The sequence below is a fragment of the Oreochromis aureus genome, linkage group 7 (assembly GCF_013358895.1).
Source record: "Oreochromis aureus strain Israel breed Guangdong linkage group 7, ZZ_aureus, whole genome shotgun sequence".
Classification (NCBI taxonomy): domain Eukaryota; kingdom Metazoa; phylum Chordata; class Actinopteri; order Cichliformes; family Cichlidae; genus Oreochromis; species Oreochromis aureus.
The window spans coordinates 61,226,762-61,249,300 of record NC_052948.1 but is presented as its reverse complement, the minus strand read 5'-3'; the positions used below and the strand labels follow the sequence as shown (position 1 = coordinate 61,249,300).

At 40.9% G+C, this 22,539-nt stretch overlaps 3 protein-coding genes across 3 annotated transcripts; all 3 read left to right on the top strand.

Annotated features, from left to right (window-relative positions):
* Positions 1–183: 183 nt before the first annotated feature.
* Positions 184–6,342, top strand: coq9 (coenzyme Q9 homolog (S. cerevisiae)). Its single transcript, XM_031742547.2, has 9 exons — positions 184–299; positions 2,223–2,448; positions 2,560–2,695; positions 2,786–2,928; positions 3,920–4,004; positions 4,085–4,189; positions 4,949–5,104; positions 5,329–5,382; positions 5,687–6,342. The coding sequence occupies exons 1-9, from the start codon at positions 242–244 to the stop codon at positions 5,720–5,722; spliced, it is 999 nt and encodes a 332-aa protein (XP_031598407.1). The 5' UTR covers positions 184–241; the 3' UTR covers positions 5,723–6,342.
* Positions 6,343–6,501: 159 nt separating this feature from the next.
* polr2c (RNA polymerase II subunit C) lies at positions 6,502–10,688 on the top strand. Its single transcript, XM_031742606.2, has 9 exons — positions 6,502–6,686; positions 7,710–7,759; positions 8,078–8,146; positions 8,236–8,288; positions 9,039–9,167; positions 9,251–9,302; positions 9,423–9,591; positions 9,685–9,759; positions 10,243–10,688. The coding sequence occupies exons 1-9, from the start codon at positions 6,601–6,603 to the stop codon at positions 10,385–10,387; spliced, it is 828 nt and encodes a 275-aa protein (XP_031598466.1). The 5' UTR covers positions 6,502–6,600; the 3' UTR covers positions 10,388–10,688.
* An 832-nt stretch (positions 10,689–11,520) lies between these two features.
* LOC116322502 (diacylglycerol O-acyltransferase 1-like) lies at positions 11,521–22,099 on the top strand. Its single transcript, XM_039615617.1, has 18 exons — positions 11,521–11,638; positions 12,895–13,079; positions 14,279–14,366; positions 14,456–14,496; positions 14,950–15,035; positions 15,178–15,230; positions 15,329–15,434; positions 16,971–17,066; positions 17,153–17,212; positions 17,289–17,392; positions 18,061–18,099; positions 18,720–18,761; positions 18,863–18,907; positions 19,003–19,112; positions 19,192–19,257; positions 19,345–19,432; positions 20,940–21,002; positions 21,272–22,099. Exons 2-18 carry the CDS (start codon positions 12,949–12,951, stop codon positions 21,473–21,475), a joined length of 1,422 nt encoding a protein of 473 aa, XP_039471551.1. The 5' UTR covers positions 11,521–11,638; positions 12,895–12,948; the 3' UTR covers positions 21,476–22,099.
* Positions 22,100–22,539: the final 440 nt, after the last annotated feature.

The following is a 22,539-nucleotide window of genomic DNA, read 5'->3' as shown; positions in this document are numbered from 1 at the left end:
GTTAAAAGTATAAACACTGAAAAAGAGTGTTCTCGTTTGGGAAATTAAATGCTCTGTATGTAAATTTTAGCTAAAATAATGACCAAGTTTATGATTACTGGGACATAGACATGAGAAACACACAAACATACACAACTAATTCAGGCGTTTTATTTTGAAATGCTCTAACTGGATAATGCTCTAACTGATTTCCGCTGTGGGAGCAAGTCGCGCGGTGGTGACGCCGCTGTGAGCAGCTGATATGGCGGCGCTGCTAAGAGGTCTGCGGGCTGGAAGGGCACTCCGGGGCCTTAGCAGCGGTAAGAAGGGGTCACCGCTGGTTTTGTGACTATACCGGAAAGCCGGGGGACACGTTTTCCAGAGCGCTTGTATGTGCCTGCGTCATCAGCGCCTTTAGAACGAGCGTTTTATTAGCGTTAGCTGTTCGCGCCAAAGGTGACCATGAAGGACGGTATCAGCAACAGGGAACTGAGCGTAGCTCCAGAAACGGGGCTATTAGGAGGTTTGCCGGGCAGACCTCACAGGTGACTGCAGGGTAAACAGGTTCCTACACCGGAAGGGGGCGTGCTGTCTGCAGTTGTACAAGCTGTCTGAGCGTTTCTAATGAAGCTTCTAATTATAGCTCCCTTTTCCTCTATCATTGAAAGTTCTGTGAAACACAGGTGCAGTCTCCTATCGGAGTATATTTACGGTAAAGCTTCAGTATTTGTTGATTAAAGTTTGCAAAAATGTATCAAACCGCACATTTTTCCACTGAAATACATACTTAAACTATGAAAGCTATCAATCGTTTGATACCTAAACAGCCTAATTTATACTGAGTTAGTATAACAAACCTTTTTTTAAATGCTCCTGTTGGAATACTTTGGGGTATTTTTTATAATTTGCCCGCATTTTATTGGAATAATTTGATATAAAATATATATAATAGTTAATGATTAAACAAATAAAGTCCATAGTTCTATTTTCCTGTAAGTGATTGCCTTTAAGTTTGGGCTTGTTAATCTATACTGACAGGTCACTTTATTAGGTGCTAGCATTGTGCTAGACCCCATTTCTCCTTCAGAGCTGCTTTAATTCTTCATGGTTCAGATTCAGCAAGGTGCTGGAAACTTGCCTCTGAGATTTTGGTCCATGTTGTGACATGAATGCATCACACAGAGACTATAGCTTTATCTGCTGCACAACTATGAATGTGTTCTACAACATCCCAAAGGACTGGTGACTGGAGGCCATTTGAGTACAGTGAACTCCTTTTTACGTTCAAGAAACCAGTTTGAGATGATTTGACGTGTTATCCTGCTGGAAGCAGCCACAACAACAATACTCAGATAGGCTGGTGTTTGAATGGTGTTCAGCTGGTTTCAAGAAGCGTGCCAGGAAAATTCCCCCACCTTATTAAACCACCACCAGCCTGAACTGTTGAGACGAGGATCGACACTCATTAAAACAGGCAACATTTTTCCAGTGTTGTCCATTCAGAGATGTTCTTCTGCGTGTAGCAAGTGGTTATTTCAGTTACTGCTGTCTTATCAGCTCGATGCAGTCTGGCTACTCTCTTCCAACCTCTGGTATCAACAGATAATTTTCTCTGCTGAGAACTGCTTTTCACTGGATAATTTCTTTTTTCAGACCATTCTCTGTAAACTATAGGTGGTTGTCTGGGGAAATTCCCAGCAGATCATCAGTTTCTGAAATACTCTCCCACAACAACCATGGCACATTCAAAGTAATTTTTCCTCCCGTTCTGATGCTCAGTTTAAACTTCAGCAGGTCATCTTGACTATATGCCAGTATGCACTGAATAGCTGACACATGATTGGCTGATTAGATATTTGCCTTAACAAGCAGCTGATGTAGTGACCAATGAGTGTAGTAATAACAAGTATTTAGTGCAGCATTCTCACCAATATTTCTCTTAAGTGTAAAAGATGGTGAAATAAAGTACTTTATAGCATCTGATAAACTGTACAGATTTCACTGAGCTTGAGTTTAATGTAAATGTGAGACTTTGTACTGTGGTTTGTCACATTTAATCATTTTTCTAAAAGTTTGGTAAAAGTGTGAACAACAACAGCACACACTGGGAGGAAAGTGACGGGCGATAGAGATTCGATACAGCATGATACTACGAGAAATAAACAAGAAAACAAGTACACCATATTAAAAATGTAGGGGAGCCTGAATCTGTGGAAGTAAATCCATATATTTGTGTACTCCAGTGGTGGCTGCACCAACAACAACAAACCCTCAGTGTGGCAGTCTAAGACGAGGCTTCCACTGTGCAGTGCTGAGGCTTCAGGATGAGTCCAAATCTGACAAGCCTCCCTCCTCAACCTCCTCATCCACCACCTACCATGAGCACTACCAGGCTCACTCTGCTGAACAGGACGCGGCGGCTTCCGCTTCCGATCCAGCAGCCGACCAGTCTACCGATCCAAACGCCAGGTCAGTAATCATTACATTAGTCGCTCCTGTCGTTCAACAAGAGTTTTACAAGATGCTTTCTGATGTAGTAGAGCTACTCTTGGCCTCACATTGTTGTTTGTCTTTGTGAAGTTACCAGGATCAGAGCGGGGAGCAAGACGAGGAGTACGAAACAGAGGAGCAGCTTCAGGCTCGAATCCTGACTGCTGCTCTGGAGTTTGTCCCTCTGCACGGCTGGTCGATGGAAGCTATCGCAGCCGGCGCTGAGGTGAGAGAGTAGTTCAAAGACTTTAGCGTGTAGCCCTGTGTTCGTATGTAAGCTGCACCGTTAACACCGTGGTTGTTGTGTTGGTACCAGAGTCTGGGTTTGTCTTCTGCTTCCACTGGTATGTTTGAGAAAGGATCTGGAGACCTGGTCCTACATTTCATCGCTCAGTGCAATGCGCAGCTGACGGAGATCCTGGCTGAACAACACAATCAGGTCCAGCTGGGCCAGGCTGAGTATGTATACACAGCAGCTCACTTTGTATTGCTACAAGTATTCGCTCGTCTGCCTTCACAAACATATGAACTAAAACATCTTGGTGTGTTGAAGCATTAAGAGTTCCTTTCACTGGAACTAAGGGTCCGAGCCCAATTCTTGAAAACAACCCCACACCATAATCCTCCCTGCAGTAAACTTGCCAGAATAATGGCAAGTTTACAAGTCTGCACTGTGCTAACCTAGACTCATCCGTCAGATTTATAGACATGGAATTCATCTGTACAGAGAACACATTTCCACTGCTCCAGAGTCCTGTGCCAGTTTACACCAGTGCATCTGATGCTTTGCATTGTGCTTGGTGATCTAAGGCTTGGAAGCAGCTGCTCGGCCATGGAAACCTAATCGTTAATGTTCTCTGTGCAATGTTCTTGAGCTAATCTGAAGGCTACATGAAGTTTGGAGGTTTGCAGTGACTGACTGCAGAAAGTTAGTGACCTTTGTGCAACATGTGCCTCAGCATCGGCCGACCCCACTCTGTGATTTTTACGTGGTCTACCATTTTGTGGCTATGTTGTTGTGATTCTCTTCCTCTTTGTTATAATACCACTAACAGCCTACCTGTGGAATATTTAGTGTGGAAATTTCATGACTAGATGTGTTGTACAGGTGACCTTCCGTCACGGTACCACGCTGGAATTCACTGAGCTCCTGAGAGCGACGCATTCTTTCACAAAGGTTTGTAGAAGCAGTCTACAAACCTCTGGGGGCTTGAATTTATCAATCAATGAAATGTTTTTTTTTTAATCCTGTGGCCATGGAGGTGACCGGAACGCCTGAATTCAATGATTTGGATTGATGAGTGAATACTTTTGGGAAAACTGTGCAGGTTCAGCTTGAGCTCAGGTTTAATTCAGGTCAATTACTCACCTACGCTTTAGGCTGGAAAATAAAACACTCAACGGGACAGGTAATATGTGAAAGATGTAAAATGACAGATTTCTCTTGCAGACCAAAGAAGACTGCAGATTTTATAAGAGATGCTGTAGAGACCAGACTGCGCATGTACATCCCCTACATCGAAATATGGCCACAGGTACAGTATGGACCACTGGGAATATGAGCTTCTGAGTGTGTTCACAGGTCAGGAGGCTTTACTTGATCTTGTCTTCTCAGGCGATGAGCCTCCTGCTGCTTCCCCACAACATCCCCGACAGCCTGAAGCACCTCTCCACACTGATGGACGACATCTGGTACTACGCTGGAGACCGATCCACAGACGTGAGTGGATCCTGTCATCCTTCTTCTTCTTCTTCTTCTCCTCCTCCTCATAGCTTCCTGTCCCCCTTTCATCACCACCCTCAAAATGTCCGACCTGCCACCTCCCAGGTTACTGGCCCCTATCAACACCTCACTTTGTCCTTGCTGGTACAGTGAAAATACTTGTTTCTGATTGGCTGGCAGGTGCCACTTGAGCATTTGGATATAAACGGTGAATGATCTCTCCAGCCAGCAGGTTATATCACAGATACTGTTTAACTAACAAGATAAAAACAAAGAGAAAAAGAAGGCTAAACGGCCTTCTCACGAGTGATCGTTTTACGTTTTGTTGTAATTGGTAATATTTGGTTTGTTCCAGTAAAGGTGTAACCTCGGAAAACTATTGACACCTGCAGCCGTCACACAAACTACAGTCGTGCTTACATTTGAACGCAACGCATGCTCTCACACTGTGTGCAAGGACAAAATCACCAATATCACATACATGTTGTCTAAGCTCCAGCTAACTAACCAGCCCCATGTTGACTCTTGCTGTATTTACATTTAAGTTTGCATGTTGTGATAAATCAGTGCAATCATTTTCCTGGCAAAATCTAAAGAATCTAAAGGCTTTTGCACAGCACTATTTTCTGGTATAGTTTTCTGTGTTCTCTTCTTTAAAGCTGACCTTTTATGTGCCACTGTTTCCGTTTTACTTTGAGTTTACCTTGAACTAAATGTGGACTAGGAATAAAACTGCAGGACTCCTTTCTGTTGTAGATGAATTGGTACACAAAGCGGGCGGCGCTGACGGGCATCTACAACACCACAGAGCTGGTGATGATTCAGGATTCCTCTCCAGACTTCCAGGACACCTGGACCTTCCTCGATAACCGCATCCAGGATGTAGTCAACATGGCGACCACAGCCAAACAGGTAGAGAGTGAAACATTGTTAAAGACTCACTCCTGACTTCTTTTGAATGCTTTTGCAGAAGCACATATTTAATCGCTTTGCAGCATTGCCCAGCAATGATAATAACAAATAAAAGACCTGAGATTTAGCATTTTAAGAGAAATCATGTAAAAATGAGTCTTTATATGACACCTGAACCTTTTTTTCAGCCATGCGTAAGCTGTGTGTTCCACTTTGATGTGTAGGTGCAGTCAACAGGTGAAGCAGTGGTGCAGGGACTCATGGGAGCTGCTGTTACAGTGAGTCTTTTGTCTTATATTCACCATTTAAATTCACTCTTCTCATAACTTCTGTCACAGGATTAGCAGAGATGCTTAAATCTTTACGCCCTTCTTAGGTCTGTGTTCTTAGCTCTCACATTCTTACCTCAGAAGCACATCACACTCTGTGTAATGCACTCATTTTGCACTGAGAAAGATTCATTCAGTCAGAATAAATGTCAAAAATTTGAAGTACCATCTCACTAACATCCTGAGGTTTGACAGAAACCTGCATTTTGAAGGAACCTGTGTTCATTAATGTCTGCACGCCTCATTTTCACAGCTGAAGAACCTCACAGGATTGAACCAGAGAAGATGAAGCACCGATCCCAACCATCCACATCATGAGCAGAAGATCAATTTTAATTTTGGTCGCATTTCTGATTCACCGTGTGCAGTGACTCTGAAATATTGGATTATGGCTGTTAATAAACAATAGAAGGAGCAAATTTGTTTCTGATCACCTGCAGAAACTCTCACCCGCTGATCCTTTCACTCTCCTGCTCAGATCATTTTTTTTCCTTTGTACAGAAGGACACAGATCTATAATTTAGCTGTTGAATCAAGTGAAAGTTCAATAAAATAGTAATTGTATATTTAACTTTTTTTGGTTTGTCGTCAGTTGTGAAATCAGTTTCCCACTAAAGAACTCTGTTTCTCCAGGTCAAAGTCACTATATTTTACTAGAGCAAAAAACCCTGTGCCACCAGAATGATTTGAAATGTTCTGCAGTTAAAGTTTTGTATATAGAGACTTTAAAGTGTCTGATTTGGGATGTTTAATTGTAATTGATCTACCTGTATTACAATGAAAAAGCAATTTTGAAACGTCATTACATTTTCTGTTAATGTCTTGGTTTGACCACCAATCTAAACGCTTGAAACATGTTTTACGTTAATGGGAGACAATAAAGTTCTTGCCTGAAAAGGAATATACAGATAATCTTTGCTAGCAAGTCAAACTTGACAATTTGTGCTTTTATTTTGAAAAGGGAGCTACCGTCGTCTGTAACCCGGATGTTAAAAGACGACCCGCCTTCAAGCCTCTTTTGATCCAATCACTGTACGCGTTTACATCTCGAGGCCAATCAGCGCCTGGTAAATATTTCCGTGGAGGGCTTCGAGCAGAAGGAAGCCGCGGTAGTGGTGAACTGTGTTAATAGTGAGACGTCTAGTTTACCTTCATTTAGCTTCAGTAATGCCGTATGCTAACCAGCCAACAGTAAAGATCACAGAGCTGACAGACGAAAATGTCAAGTTTGTCATCGAAAACACGGATTTGGCGTAAGTACGGGTTTATTTTCCCTTGTGTAGTGTGTGAGGAGGACGAGGGCGGCCATTATCCTCAGCACCAAAACATACTGCTTTCGTTTAACTCGTGTAACTAATATTTCATATACAGTATAATTATTAGTTAAGTGTATGCTAAGCTGGCTAAAAGTGGAAGTAAACACAGGTGCTTCACATTAGTTAGGTCATGTTTTTAAATGGGTCTTTAGTCTGCTGTGTATGAATTACCATTTAGGACAACATTTCATATAAAAATAAACAATAAGTAAATACATGGGGTATAAAAATAAAGAAATATAAGTAGGTAAGTCAAATGTGCTGTTTTACTTCACAGTTTTACTTCAGTGACTGTTTAGTCTGTTCTTTTTAGAGTGGCCACAGCAGATCAGCTTTCCCTCTCTAACTTTGTGTCCATATTACTCAGTCTTCAATGTCCCTCTGATTCATAACTCAAATCCAGCTATCCATCATTTCTAAGCCTGTCCATTATAGTCATTCCAGATAAAAATCTTAACATCTTCAGCTCTGTCACCTCCAGCTCTGTGACCGCACCAGACATCACAACATGAAAATGTGGAGTGCAACTTCCTGATATGTCTGAACAGTCCAAAATCTGAAAATACAGATTTTGCTGATGTTATGACCAAGAAATGCCTCTTTAATTTAAAAAAAAAAAGTTTGAACATCAGTAATAGTTTGGTATTTTGCCAGTTAATTTATTAGCAGATTCCTGCTGCAGTATTAAATAAATCGAATGTTGCTCCCATCCAAAAAAGGTGGGAAAAAAAGAAGTTTTTATAACTTGCAGACATCGTTTGTCACCATTTTAAGTGTTTGTAGAATTCAGCCTTTTCAGACACAGATTTCAGGTGATCTTGGACACTTTTAGACCTCGTTCTCTGAAGCACACGCCTCATAAAAATCTGAAAGCACAGTCTGGAGTTTAAGGGGAATTTAAAGGGTGTGTTATTCATTCTGAGTTTCACTTCTAAAACCATCTTTTTTTCTCCTTTTCAGGGTCGCGAACTCACTCCGCCGTGTCTTCATGTCGGAGGTTCCCACAATAGGTAAAGTAACTTTTTTTTTTTGTATGGTTGCTTAATGTCGCCAAGTTCTGGTGGGGTCCTTTAGACTCTTCTCATATCTGAGTGTAAACTTTTTTCTTTCTTTTTTTTTTTTAAAGGTCTCTGTACAGTTATATAAGTAAGTTCTATAAGTAAGCAGTCAAGTCTCAGCTGCTGTTACGACATGGAGAGCAAAACAACACGGATATTGTTTTGGATAAAGTTGTGTAGCTTCACCAGAACTCTGGAGAAAGCGCTCAGTATCAAACCCACCTCAGCGTGCTTAAATGACTGACTTACACTGTACTATTTCATTTCCAGCCATCGACTGGATCCAGATCGACGCCAATTCGTCAGTACTGCACGATGAGTTTATCGCCCATAGAGTGGGTATGTATGAGAGCATGTGTAATACATGTGGCGTTGTGAGAGTTTAAAAAAGTCTGCTGTAAAAACCTGAGTGTTTCCTGTGTCTTCAGGCCTCATACCGCTCACCAGCGACGACATCGTGGACAAAATGCAGTATTCCAGGGTAAGCAGACATTTGTAGCGCAACCAGCCACAGTTTCATCTTATCCTTGTTTCTTGAAGCTATTTATAAAAGCTTATCTGTGTTGCCACCCTTTTTTGTTCAGTGGACACCTCTCTCTTGTTTCCTGCAAAACTCCTCCTGCCAGATTAGAGTGCCATTCCTGCTCATGAGACAGAGCTGTAGAGATGCTGTTCATAACGTTCACACATTTAAGGTTTCTACACATGATTTATCAGCTGCCGGTGACAACATACATGCCCAACACACTCAGATTTGTCATTAACCTGGTAGTTCCCTGGTGTGAACTCTGCATGATATCTGATTGTGACAAAATGTAGGACAGCCCAGTGCTTTTACTGCTAGTTTGTGGGCCTCGTGTTCGGCCTCCTGCGTACTCTAAACCACACAGAGTATTTTCAGACAGGCAGAAAAGAGATAAAATCTCCAACCTTTTTTCTGACATGTTCTGGGTAAAAATGATGATGATCTATTGGTATGTGAAACATGTTAGCTTTAATGCTGCACACGCTCGACGAGACATGGCAGTCTGCTTTTTCTGACCCCATCCCAGAGTGTTTAGAAATCTGACTAGTAGAAGTTGGAGGCGGGCTGCAGGTCACCAATCCAATCAGAAGGAACTGTACTTGAGTTTTTTGGGCCGCTTTTCCATTGGATGAACAAAACCAAGAACTTCCTAACTTTTGAATGCGGGGGCCAGCTTTAACACCACAACATCAAATTCTCCTGCAGGACTGCACCTGTGAGGATTTCTGTCAGGAGTGCTCTGTGGAGCTCACCCTGGATGTTCGATGTAATGAGGATCAGACGCGTCACGTGACCTCGCGTGACCTGTTGTCTAACAACCCCAGAGTCATCCCGGTGAGGATTTTCTCCTGTTTCTAGGATCATTAGTTGACTGGAAGCACAGGTGAAGTTGACTGTGGTGCATTGTGGTTTTCTAGGTGACTTCCAGGAGTCGAGACAACGATCCCAACGACTACGTCGAGCAAGATGGTAAGCTGTATTCACGAGTACATACCGACTGCTGAGGTCTCTGTTTGGTGTCTGTTTTCACATCACTTCAATAAACGTTTTAAATCCTCCTCCTCCTCCTTGGACTCTGATACCGCACAGACATTTTGCTGGTGAAGCTCCGTAAAGGTCAGGAACTTCGGCTCAGAGCTTACGCTAAGAAAGGCTTTGGGAAGGAACACGCCAAGTGGAACCCAACAGCGGGGGTCTCCTTCGAGTATGACCCCGACAACGCACTGAGGCACACAGTTTATCCACGACCTGAGGAGTGGTAGGTTTTCCTCCCAGTTTGGCTCATTTAAAAACTACATTGTTAAAGAATAATTATCATAAAAATACTGACACCCAATGCACTGATTCTCAGGCCGAAGAGCGAGTACTCAGAGATCGAAGAGGACGAGTTTCAGGCCCCTTACGACCCCAACGGGAAACCAGAACGGTTAGCAAAGAGCTTCATGATGTTTTCTCATCTTTATTATTCTGCCCACTGGGAATTGCATTAGCTAACGTTAGCCAGAAGGATCTAGGTCTGTTCATAGCAAATTCCACCCTAAACCTTCACAAAGATATCATTGTACAGGCTTTTAGAGATGGCCAGAACTTACAGTCCTTTCAGATGCTGTCAAGAAAGAAGCACGAGATGGATGTGATCCCTTACCTTCGCTTATTTTTGCTTGGGTGGTTTTGCTTGGTCTACCAAACCCAGCTTGGCTGATGCAATCAAAACACAGATCATCTGCACTCATTCCTTGGAGAAATGAACTCCAGATGCAAGCAAAGATTAGCATGTTCAGTACTGTGCATGTGTTTTAGGCTCTGAATGCAATCCAGGAAGTTTTAGACTCAAATTCTGAAGTTGAATGACTTTGACTTTTATAAGGAAACTTTGCACGCAGCTCTGCTCACATTTGTCCCTGCACAGGTTCTATTACAACGTGGAGTCATGCGGCTCCCTGCGGCCGGAGACCATTGTCATGTCAGCGCTGGCTGTCCTGAAGAAGAAGCTGAGTGACCTCCAAACCCAGCTGAGCCACGAGATCCAGAACGACGTACTGATCATCAACTGAACGACCTTCCTCCGCACCAGCTTGATCTTCACATCCAGAAATGGCTTTGCTGTGTCCTCCCTGCAGGCTGGCAGGATCACTGATGTCTGACCCATTAAAATGTGGGTTGCGCAACTTTTTCTGGTCATAATAAATTGAGTCTCAGTCACTAGAAATGTAAAATTCAATGAGTTTGCGAGATCATTGTTTAATTTGAGTTTGAGCCAAATGCGTATTGATCTTTTTTGCTGTCAGTGTAACACTTTAAACTGTTATTTTTCCTTAAATGTTCCTTTTTTAAATAAATATTTTCTAAAGGAAATTGTGGTTTTTCATGAAGTGTCCTTATTTCAGTGTTCGTGATAACTAACCTGCATCTGCAGCCTGTGAATAAATATGTGATTTTACTACCATATTTAGAAGTTTTAAAACTAAATGTATTTAATCAAGGTTAAATGTAATTAATTAGGTCTAAAGAGTTCGAATATATATAAGTGAAGGCGTACAGTTCTTTGGGTGCTGAGGGGATGAGGGGAAAAACGTACAACTTTTTTTCACATAAATTGCATTCGTTTATTTCCTCATCAATAATGATCAAAATCAGCAGTTTCAATGTTAACAGTCAAACATTTGATACATTCAGTTATCTGTCTTAAAACATATAGTAATGTTTGATTGGCAGGAGTTTTCTTCAAGTCATTTGGGAGAAAACTATGATTTGGGAACCCCACTTTTATTTATTTTACACCTTTAAGCTTAAATTTAGATCAGTTAAAGGCTTTATTCCCAGACAAACCTTTGATTTTTATGCATGAATGTTTTGTTTACAATCCCTTTATGGTACACAAGAAATGAATGTTTAAAGTGTAACAATTTCTGTAAATATTGTTTTATGTAAAACATTTATCTTATTAATCTATTAATACCTTAAATCCGCTGCTGTGACATTTACTGTGTGCGAAGTATGAATTGGATACTGGAGGAACAATAAATGACATATGTATATAAACCACGGGCTTCTGTATAACGCACCAAAATGACAATTAATCAGACTACAGGCCTTTATTTTGGCATTGCAAAAATTAAAGCCCTTTTTTATTTTGAATGTTTCACAATAAAACGATCTCGTGGCTTCACGCCGAACAGCACCTCCTCAGACCTCAGAGGGCTCAGAGGTCAGAGAAGCTCTCTGTCGGGCAGTCAGCTGACAGGCGGCGGATGCTCTGAGATGTGGACCTGGTAGGAAGGATGCTGCACGCGGAGGATGACGCGGTAGGACGTTTTTCTTTCGCTTCAGAAGGTCACACCGAGCTTCTTTAGGATTTGCAGAAATTTAAAGTTTCACTTGTTAGCACCCGGTGTTGCAGTGGTTGTAAAACGAGTAGGTTAGACTGAATAATGTATTTCGGGCAGCTATTTAATTCGGCGTACATTTTATCTACCTAGCAGCAACAGAAAAATGTAACCTCTTGGCTTTTAAGCATAACATACCTGCGACAACGGGTCGTTTAAGGGAGAAAGGACAATTAAAGTCTAATCTCTTATTAAATAAATCGCTTCATAATAGTTTGTATGCTTGCCGAATTTGCACAAATTGAACTTAAAGCTCGGTTAAAGGCTAAAGGTTTCTCTTAATGTTCACCCGCGTATACAAGCGATAAAACACCAAACTGGTAATCCACTACAGCGATTTGGTTGGAATTCTTTTCAAAGAAGATGCAGTTTGCATTTAAATGATCTGATGATGCGCTCTTATTTTTTGCACAACCTACAGCCTCATTGTCTCAGCATTACAAAGATTAAGACAAAGACAATAAATCTTTGCAGAAATTTTTAACAAGTACAGTAGACAACTGTGCAAAATTCTGGAGTCAATCATATCTCAGAATTCAAAAACTTTGAGGAAACTGCACAGGAAGGGTGGCTGTTAAGGGACACCTGTCTCAATGAAACAGGAAATCTGAATTTTTTTGTGTATGGAAGAGTTCAAAATAGAAGCCCAACAGTGAGTGTGCACAGCCATCTGTAAAGCACAGTGGAGGCTCTGTCTTGGTTTGAGCTCCATTTCAGCCAGTCGTGTTGGAGAACACTGATGGAATTATGAAGGCAGAAATGTACCATTACATTTAAATCCACCATGGAATAGCATCTGGAAAACATCTGACTGGCAAATGTTTTTATTCTTTAGCATGACAGTGATCCCAAACACACTGCAAATGCAGTAAAAGCATAACTGGATAGAAAAGCACCCAATGGAACACTATCAATGATGGCCTGACCTCCTCAGACCCAGACTTAGGATAGAATAGAATAAAAACTTTGATATTATTTAAGCAGTGTGCGATCATCTTGACAGGAATTTGCAGAGTTTGGTCTACACTTTTTTCTTGCATAAAATTCAAATTAAAAAATATGACACTATGTAATATTGATGTTATTCTTTGATCATCTTAATATTTCAAATCAAGTATCTGATAAGAGAATGTGATATGTGAGAGTTAAATAAATTTGTTTTCTGACTCTTAAAGTGGACTCAAACATCTGTGACCTCCACCTCGGTGGACTGATCCTTAGAGTTGAAGATGGCTTCGATGAGGAAGAGGTTCTCTTCCTCCTCAGTCGAAGAAGACGGTATAAGCCTCTGTGGTAGCACTTCCTTTTCTACATTTGATCTAACCAGTGAAGAAGAACACCCCTATGCATCTTTGCTCTGGTAAGCTCTCTGCTGCCTTCATCGTGTCTCCATGTGGCAGATGTATGTCCTCAACAGCAGATGAAGTGTTCACATATTTTACTCAAATAATAAAAAGAAGAAATAAGAAATTATGAATGCATTGACATGAGAGTAGACTTTTTACTGTATTTTATATACATGAAGGCATCATATAAACTCCAAGAAAACCTCACAGAACCCATCAGACCTGGCTGTCATTGTGCAGAAATAACTGTTCAGGAGGATAGCGTGAAACATAGATGCATTTACTGAGGAATATTACTTGACATCTTGGTGAACAAGTAACGACACACGTTACAGCAGGCGTGGACATCTAACTCTGAAGCTCTAATCTCACACACAGCTTCAAAAACCCTCTCCTACATCTTAAAAGCTTCAAAAGAAGGTGATTGGTTAAACTAGTTCTCTTCATGGTCCAAAATGTGAACTTTGGTGGTGGATAACAACTATCAGACACCTATGATGAGGTCTTCAGATCCCTTCCCAGGTGCTTCAACACCAACTCACATCTTGTGTCAGGTGACCTCAAAAGGTCACACAATAGGGCAGGCAAGGTCTCACAGCGGTTTCACCCAAAACCTCTGGTGGTAAAGATCTACGCCTTTTTTTACACCTTGGCTCGTGTGGTGGTGCATCTGATTAATATTGGGTCAACGAGCACCTCCTAAGGGACAAATCCCACTAAAAAAACTTTTCAAGCTCTGAGACTACCATGAGCTGGATGTCTGAGAACCTACACCGACCTCTCTGACATCGTGTTTTTGTACCGTGTGGTCTTTGTGGCCCATCGTAGAGCCAAAACAGCCTGTTTCATAACTACACAGAGATCATCATGTTAAATACTTATTTCGCACCATCATTACGAAATTGTGTAGAACAGTTAATGAATAGCAAACCATCTTCAGACTCTTGAGTGTCACTTTTAATGTAAAATCATCTGAATTTGGGCTAAAATATATTAAACACACATTCAGATGTAGACATATTTAGTTTCTTTATATCCCAGGGCCTCGTATAACCAACAAAAAAGCATCAGCTGAGTGGTTTTCCATTTGTTTACCGCTGGAGGAGACCTGGAATGTTTTTGCGATGCAGTCATATTAGAGCTAACAGGATAATATTTACAGTAAAAAATAAAAAAATAAGCCTGATGAAGATGAAAATGTGTTTTTGTGCAGCTGCCACAGCATCCAAGACTCTCTGCTGAGCTCTAACAGCAGCTTTACCGGATACAGAGGCATCCTCAACTGGATCATCATCCTGCTGGTTAGTTTCTCAGCCCTGCCTTCTCATTTGTGGAAATACATTTAAGATTTTATTGAGTTATAAAAAGGCTGTCATTCTGATTTTCTAAGGTCCTGACTCATGCTCACCTGTTCTTGGAGAATTTCATACAGTGAGTATAAATAGCTGCTGTCCTGGTTTTTGGTTTGAATTTTCAGATTGGGTGGACTTCACATCCATTTATAAAACAAACCCTTCACCTACAAACAGGCTTGCTTTTTTGAAAACCATTAAGGTTTCATGTTTAGTAAACCTCCCATGCTTTACTCCTATGCTGGGAATCTGCAGGCACATTTAGTGGAAGAAACGGTAAAGCACAAGCACTGCGCCTCACAACAACACAACGCACTCTGAATCTAGAAGCCTTTTGGATGGTAATTTGTGAGGAGAACCGCCACACTGAATGTGTCACATGAACATATTAACACATCTTTTGAATTTCTATTCATGAATTTCAATGAATTTCTATTCATTGCAGTATTTTATCCAGTTTAAATGCATCCCTGCTCTCTGTTTACTCGTGCTATTATAACTAAAGCTGACTTTGTTTTCCTCTTCCTAACAGACATGGATTTTTGATAGATGTCAAAAAGGTTTTGGGTCATCTGATTGAGGACAACTGCAACTGGCCGTCAGTCATCCTCATTCTGGGTGAGAACCATTGGTATCTGTAGGACTGTGGCAGAGAAACAAACACATCCTGAATGATAGAGGATTACTTTAGAGTAGAGAGAATAGGTGGCTCCAGCAGCACACTTGTTGCTGTGAATGAACGAATGTTTTATTTTCCCAGCTGCCAACACGTTTGCTCTGATAGCTTTGCTTCTGGAGAGATCCCAGGAAAAGGTGAGAGCTTATTATTTTCTCTTTTAGATGTGAAAGGATGTATCCTTCCAGAGAGGGACTTTTTGACACAGAAAAAATAACAAATCTTTGTTTGTCAGGCAATGCTGTCTCTCTCCAACGCTCATCGTTTACACCTTACTAATCTGGGGCTGCTGGTTCTATTTCCTGCTGCTGTCATCGTACATGAGCCTGCAATGTCAACAGGTAACTTTAAACCTGCATCATATTTACTGTAATCAGACCGATAGATTTGAGTTCCCTTATAAAATACAGTCATCGGCCACTTCATTAAGTATACCAGGAAACAGATTCAGATCAGATTTTGATCCATGTTGACATTGAATTTAATCCAATTCAGTTTTATTTATATACCACAAAAATCCCAACAGTTGCCTCAAAGCACTTTATAAGCCATACAATAATACAAATAAAACAGAGGAAACCCCAACAATCATTTGACCACCCCATGTGCAAGTGCTTTGGCAACAGTGGGAAGGAAAAGCTCCCTTAAATAAGAAGGAGACCTGTGGCAGAACCAAGGTGCTCTGTTGGATTGAGATCCAGTGACTGTGGAGGTCATTTCACTAGAGCGAACTCACATAATCCAGTTTGAGATGGTTTGAACTTTGTGATGGTACATTATCCTGCAGCCGTCAGAAGATGACTGTGGTCATAAAGGGATTAACACCATCAGCAAGAATACTCGGGTAAGCTGTGGTGTTTGAATGATGCTCTGTTGGTACTAAGGGGCCCAAAAGTTTGCAAAAAAATATCCCTCACATCATTATGCCAACTAGCCTGAACCATTCATATAAGCAGGAATAATACGTGCTTTCATTAAGTTTACGCCAAAGTCTGACCTACCATCTGAATATGGCAGCAAAGATTGAGACTCATCAGACCAGGCAACATTTTTCAAGTCTTTTATTGATGAGCCAGTAGGACTTTAGCCTCGAATTCCTGTTGTTAGCTGACAGGAGTAGCACCTGATGTGGTCTTCTGCTTCAAGGTTAACATATTGTGATGTCAGAGATGCTCTTCTGCAAAGCTTGGTTGTTATGAGCAGTTGGGTGGCTGCTTTCCCAACTGCTCATCAACTCTACACCAACAAACAAGCATTTTCAACTCACCTGCAGCTCGCTAGATATTTTCTCTTTTTTTTTAACTATTTTCTGTAAACCATAGAGATAATTGTGTGGGAAAATCCCAGTAAGAAGACCAGCTCTTTTTTAAATACTCAGACAGGCCTGCGTGGAACCAACAACAGTGCCGCATTCAAACTCACTTAAATAACCTTTCTTCCTCATCCTGATGCTCTGTTTGAACTTTGGTAGTCCATCATGACCATGCTTAAATGCATTGTGGTGCCATGTGATTGGCAAATAAGATATTTGCGTTAATGAGCAGGTTTACCTAACATAGTGGCTGGTGAGTTTACGTTATTTGCAGTTCTCCTCAAACAGCTGGTGTGTTGTTTGGTCCAATTAGAATGCACTGCCAGCAAAGAGGAATTGTTCTCCAGATAGATTCTGTGGAAAAGAGAAGATATCAATTTTTTTTTACATCACCGCTGGCAGCTGTATATCATATGAGACACACCTTTATTTACAGCAGATAGTTTGACTACTGACTGTAGAACTGGTGGAACCAATGATGCCTGGCATAAGGTGTGAAAATAAACCAGGACTTCCATGTGTACGTCTCATTGTCTGAAAAGCACGTTTATGCTTTGTCCACCAGGTGGAGCATTTTTCTCTCTCTTGTTCTACACTATTCTGGGGATGAAGCTTTATTCGTACCAGGAAACTAATCGTTGGTATCGTCTGGCTCATTTAGGTATCTGTCAACTCTAAACTTTTTATTGATCCCACCTCAGAAGAACAACAGCTGCTACAGCTTTTTGCTTCTGTTTTTTTTTTTAGAGAAAGATCAGAATGGACCTGCATCACAGAAACACCACAATGAGCATCTGACATTCAGAGGTAACACCTGCTTCATTTCTTTTTAGTGACTCAAAGTGATGTTTCAGCATTTTTAACTCTGTCTTTATTTTCTCAGAGCTCTATTATTTCCTCCTCGCCCCCACTCTGTGCTTTCAGAGAGGCTTCCCCTGCTCTCCTAAGGTCCGCATTAACAAGCTGCTTCACAGGCTGCTAGAAATGGTGAGCTGAACACTGGTGTCATTATTTTTACACAGTATTGTTCTGTGAGAGAGGAGAATAGAAAAACTAAAAAGGATTAATAGCACTAATATGGATGACTCAGTTTTCTCTTTACAAGTCTAGAATTGAGTGCTCCATGGCGGTCTTCATCCTCTGTTGACATGGTAACAAAACGAGAGCTCACAAAACTTTTTCTTGGATAGCTTCAGGACCTGTAATCAGATTATCTTTGAACCTTTAATCAGGATTACTATATTTGTAATGCTGTGACACTTCATAGGGGATTTTCTGTGTGCCTGCTAATGTCAGTGTGACTCTTCCTGATATGAATCCTTGTTTTTCTTTTTTCTTTTTTTGATTGTCAATTCTTTGATCTTTTTTTGAAAAACAACAACAGCTTTTATCAGGTTATTGTAGTCTCTTCTGCTCCTTGTTCCTGTCTTGTCTATCTTTTCTCCTGTTAAATTCTCTATTGTTGGAGAGAATTTGAAACATAAAGACTTAGCTATTACATTTTTAAGTCCCGACAGCTAAGATTTGTTTTCTATGCCACATTAAATCACGTGTTGAATATTTGTCTTTTTTTGTAGAATGTATTTTTTAAACAAAATATAAAATTATTGTGCACACACTACATGGGACAATAAAACATAATGTTCTGTTTTTAGGTGGTGGTTGTCCAGATCATGGTTGGCATTGTGCAGCAGGTACAGCAGATCACTGAAGTCCTTTCTTTGTTATACAGTAGCTTAGTATCACTGCTTTTATGTGCAGACCTTTCAGGGAGTCTGGGATTGCACGGCTGTGAGAGCATGTTTCACTCTGGAGGTTGATTTGGGGGGTATGTGTGAATTAAGCGTAGCACTGATGATGACATATGCTATTAAATGTACTCTGCTGATACATGTTTTGTTATGTGTCCTCATTCTGTAGTATAACACCAAGAACCTGGCTATAATCTCTCATCACGTACATAAAAATGCACACATGAAGAGCATGGATCCCTTTTTTGCATTTGCAATCCACTCGTTGGTCCCACGAGCCTTTGTGCACAGGGCGTCGAGCAGGCTTGTTGGATTGATGCACTGGGCTATGACCTCGGGAGTTTAGAAAACGGGGTCTTGACTCTTTATCGTGTTCCTCAAAGAGGAACCAAAGAGACATCAGTGCATTTGATTCACCTCTCAGTGATTTTAATGTCCTGTCTATAAATGCGTAAAATCTTCAGCTGGTATTTCATGAAGTAGGGAGTCATGGAAATCAATGACGATTATCTTCAAGAACCAAGTTGAATTTCATGATTCTTGAATCCTTTGTTTCCTTCTAGTGGATTGAACCCATCTTCCAGAGATCAGAAATCTCATTCTCTGTAAGTGAAACATGATCCTTCTAAAGTGTGCTCATTAAAACAAGGGCAGCTCCCACCCCTGCTGAGTCCACCCTTCTTTCTCGTTGTATACATTTATCCAGAGCATGGCCATCACTACGAGGGTGGAGCATCTCGTGGGACTGGTGGTTAGTGACTTTTTTTGTCCTTGGTCCATGATTCTTAGAGATAAGAGTTTGTATGTGTGACATATTGGCATTGCTAACACATACTTTCTTGTCAGGCACCGACCCACTTCCTCTGGCTCCTCTTCTTCTTTTTGACTCATTCCTACCTGAACTTCTGCGCAGAACTGCTGCGCTTTGGTGATCGCCATTTTTATGGAGACTGGTGGTCAGTTGTACAGAACATTTACTGTAATTTGTGTTAATTTTGCATCTCAGGATCAATGCAGTTTATATTTTATCTACAGGAACGCTACAACTTTGATTGCTTTCTGGAAGAACTGGAATATTCCCTTTCAGAGGTGGTGTCACAGGTATTATCAACATTTTTTGGTCTGTGTGCTTGAATGTTTGACATGGGGTTTTTTTGCTTACATGTTTTTCTTTTTATGCATAAAAAGACACATCTACACTCGTCTGGTGGAGAGGAATGTTTCCCCATCACATGCTGAGTTGCTGGTTTTCCTGATGTCTGCTGCCCTTTGTGAGGTACAGTCCATTCTTCTGACATCTTTGGAAAGGGGCTTTTAATGCTTCCTTAGCTCCTTTGGCACAGGATACATTGCACCATTGCTTATGGCAGCATCTGATTCTTACCTTACTGGTCTACAGTATCATATTTAAGGTGTTAGAGGACCATCATTGCAACCATAGAGCGTAGGGCTTGAACGTCAGGGCCTTGGCTTTATTGAATTTAGTCCCACAAATCTAGTATTTAATAAACGGGGAATCTAGCATAAGTTACAGCAATTTAATAACGTTCAGACTAAGTTTGTGCAGAACTGGCCAGAGACACTGTAAAGGGGAATCAACATCCAGTGGCTACCCCTGCTGGTCATTAACCAGAATGCAGGTTTAAGGGACTTCAGCATTTCTTCCCATTTCCGACCCAGAAGTTACCTCTGAATGATCTCATATACTCCATGATTGCAGGTGACCTTTCAAGGACCAAACATTGACCTTTAGCCCCAGAAACTTTGGTTTGTGTCCCATGTGAAGCTAAAAGTAAATGTGGAACTATTTTAGACTTGCTGAACTCATGTTTTCAGATTTAAAAATATCTGTTTTCACACTTCGGTTAAGTTTTCGCTGTAAAACTATTTCTGGCCTTTAGGATTCTTATGAACTGACTTTACATCAGTGACAGATGCTGAAAGACTTTTATAAAAGGGTGACATTTCTTAGGATTAATATCAATGTTATTTTGTTCTCATTCTGATTGTGCAATATTACTTAACAGTATGTAATTGAATGTTTGTTTCATTCCCCCATCATACGCTGCTACTCTCTTTTTATTCATTGCACAATACTATGTCACTTTTTTTATAATCACCTGCACTGATTGTTATGTTATTTATTTTACTGAAATAGTTATATTGCCATTTTGTTAGAGTTATGTGATATTATATTTGCACTATTCTATTGTATACTACTGTAAATTACTGCATCCTACCATTCTTATTGTATATTATTGTATATCTTTATTCCTCTGTTCCTCTGGTTCTCTTGCTGCATTTAGCATGTGTATGCTCAAGTTCTTCTTATCTTATCTTAACTGAAAATGGATTATCCTCTATACACGAGAAAATGAGCGGACTGTAGGGTTGTGACTGGTGAATGTAAACATTCCAACATTGGTAATTAAGTGAGATTTATGACCATGTTTATAACCTACAAGCTGCACGAAACACACAGAGCAGTCAGTCTGAGATGAGTTTTTGTAGTCCATCAGTGGGACATTGTAGTTTCACCACAGCTGACCCACGTCAGTGACATCCACCGTCACTTTATTAGGTAGTTTGGTTTCTGGAGTGTAGTCAGACTTCACATTTTTTCTTGACTTCATGATTTTTTTCTCCCACTGGGGAAAAGGAAAAGAGATTTGAGATTAGGATTGAATTGCAGCCCACTTCTATGCAATAGAATTAAGCTGGCACCTCTGGATAAACTTTCAGCACTAATGAGCTGTGATGGTTCTCTTCTTTCTCCTACACAGTATATGATTGCTCTGCCCCTGCATAGCTGCCGTCTGTGGATCTTCCTCATGATGGTGTTTGAGGTGAGATTATTCCACCAGTGGCAGCAGCAGCTGCTGTGTGGGGATCCAACTTAATCATTCATGGATACATTCTATACCCTTTTATTTAACACTCTATAAACAAATGCAAAAAGGCTTTAAATGGAGACATAGATTACACACTGAAATCTTAATCCTATTAATTAAACCTGATCCACTTTATTGTTTTTGGCCTTCCACACCTAACACAATGCACTGTGTTGCTATAATCGGGGCATGTCTTGAGCTGACACCATGCCTTCTCTTTGCAGCTCTTGGTTGCGGTATTCCTCCAGAACTATTTCCAGGGAAACTATGGCAACGGTTTAGTGTGGCTGTTCCTGCTGCTGGGCCCTCCTCTAGCTGTGACCACTTACTTTCACGACCACTACGTCAGCCTCCACATTAACCGTCAGCATCGCCCGTCACAGTCGCCACTGACATCAGAGCGGAGAGTTTTCCTGCAGCTTCACTGACTGAGTGAAGGCAGTCTAGCAGATATTCCTACACTTTTGCATTTATGACTGGACTGAAAATTCATCTGTGAGGCAACGCTGCACATGCCTGACGTTCCACTTTAGCAATACATATTATTCTGTGTACACCAAACCTGAGTTATGCTACTATGCATACACATCATGCTGATAATATTGGAATAAATGACTATTTAAGGTTTCTTTATTTAAATTTGTTCATTCATGCTTTCTGAATGTGGACAGCAAAGTGAGGTGGTGACTCAGCTGCAATCAGTTTGTAAAGGTCTTCCTGATGTGACCATTCCTGCTGTAATCAAGGTTGCTGCTAGGACACCGCCACATCAACGTGTGGTTAAGAGGCCTTCATTTATATAAGTTTACCGAATCACAAGAACCACAGACTGCCTTTTCTTATGTGAGTGTGCACAGAATCCAAAGCAGAAAGCGAAGTTCAACAGAAAGTTTATAACTTCCATCATGATACTTGTTATCTCTGACTGAGGTTTTAGGTTTTGTCGAGGCAGCTAACACAAAGATAGACTGGCGCTGTTGAATTTTGTTTGTAGTATACCCCTCTGATTGTTACTTGTTCAGGCTATCATTTTCAAATAAAGCCATCTGAGTTGCTTAGCCTCATCTCATCTCCTTGTCCTAGATCCTAGATGCATATATCAACATTCCCATCAGGTTCCTCTTCTCGGGAGGTTCTGTTGTGGATTAACATTTGCCATCTGAAAGGAATACAGCCTGTTCAACACTAAAATTACCTGCTCACTTGCCGCCTGCTGCTGAAGGACACAGTTACAAATTCCCACTTGCGCAGATACTCACTGCTCCCGTTAGCTGGTTCCCCAGACCTTTCAAATGCACTTACCATCTGTCATGGATGCAAGTGAAAGCAGGTGGACTCAAAGTGCAAACTTAAACAGTACAGGTTTAAACAGTTTGTTAATCAATCAGGATATTTACAGTTGAAGGAGGAGAGTGGGAGTTGGGGTAATGTACAGAAAATAAAATTTTCAAACTTATAACTTTTCATGCAGTTTCAAGATATTATTTTCAAT

Coding starts and splice junctions, on each gene's coding strand:
- LOC116322502 (XM_039615617.1), top strand. CDS start 12,949: ATGGCTTCGATGAGGAAGAGGTTCTCTTCCTCCTCAGTCGAAGAAGAC. Junction 18,762..18,862: donor GATCAGAAATCTCATTCTCT/GTAAGTGAAACA, acceptor ACATTTATCCAG/AGCATGGCCATCACTACGAG. Junction 19,258..19,344: donor TTTCAGAGGTGGTGTCACAG/GTATTATCAACA, acceptor ATGCATAAAAAG/ACACATCTACACTCGTCTGG.
- coq9 (XM_031742547.2), top strand. CDS start 242: ATGGCGGCGCTGCTAAGAGGTCTGCGGGCTGGAAGGGCACTCCGGGGC. Junction 2,449..2,559: donor TCTACCGATCCAAACGCCAG/GTCAGTAATCAT, acceptor GTCTTTGTGAAG/TTACCAGGATCAGAGCGGGG. Junction 2,696..2,785: donor CTATCGCAGCCGGCGCTGAG/GTGAGAGAGTAG, acceptor TGTTGGTACCAG/AGTCTGGGTTTGTCTTCTGC.
- polr2c (XM_031742606.2), top strand. CDS start 6,601: ATGCCGTATGCTAACCAGCCAACAGTAAAGATCACAGAGCTGACAGAC. Junction 6,687..7,709: donor ATCGAAAACACGGATTTGGC/GTAAGTACGGGT, acceptor TCTCCTTTTCAG/GGTCGCGAACTCACTCCGCC. Junction 9,303..9,422: donor CGACTACGTCGAGCAAGATG/GTAAGCTGTATT, acceptor GATACCGCACAG/ACATTTTGCTGGTGAAGCTC.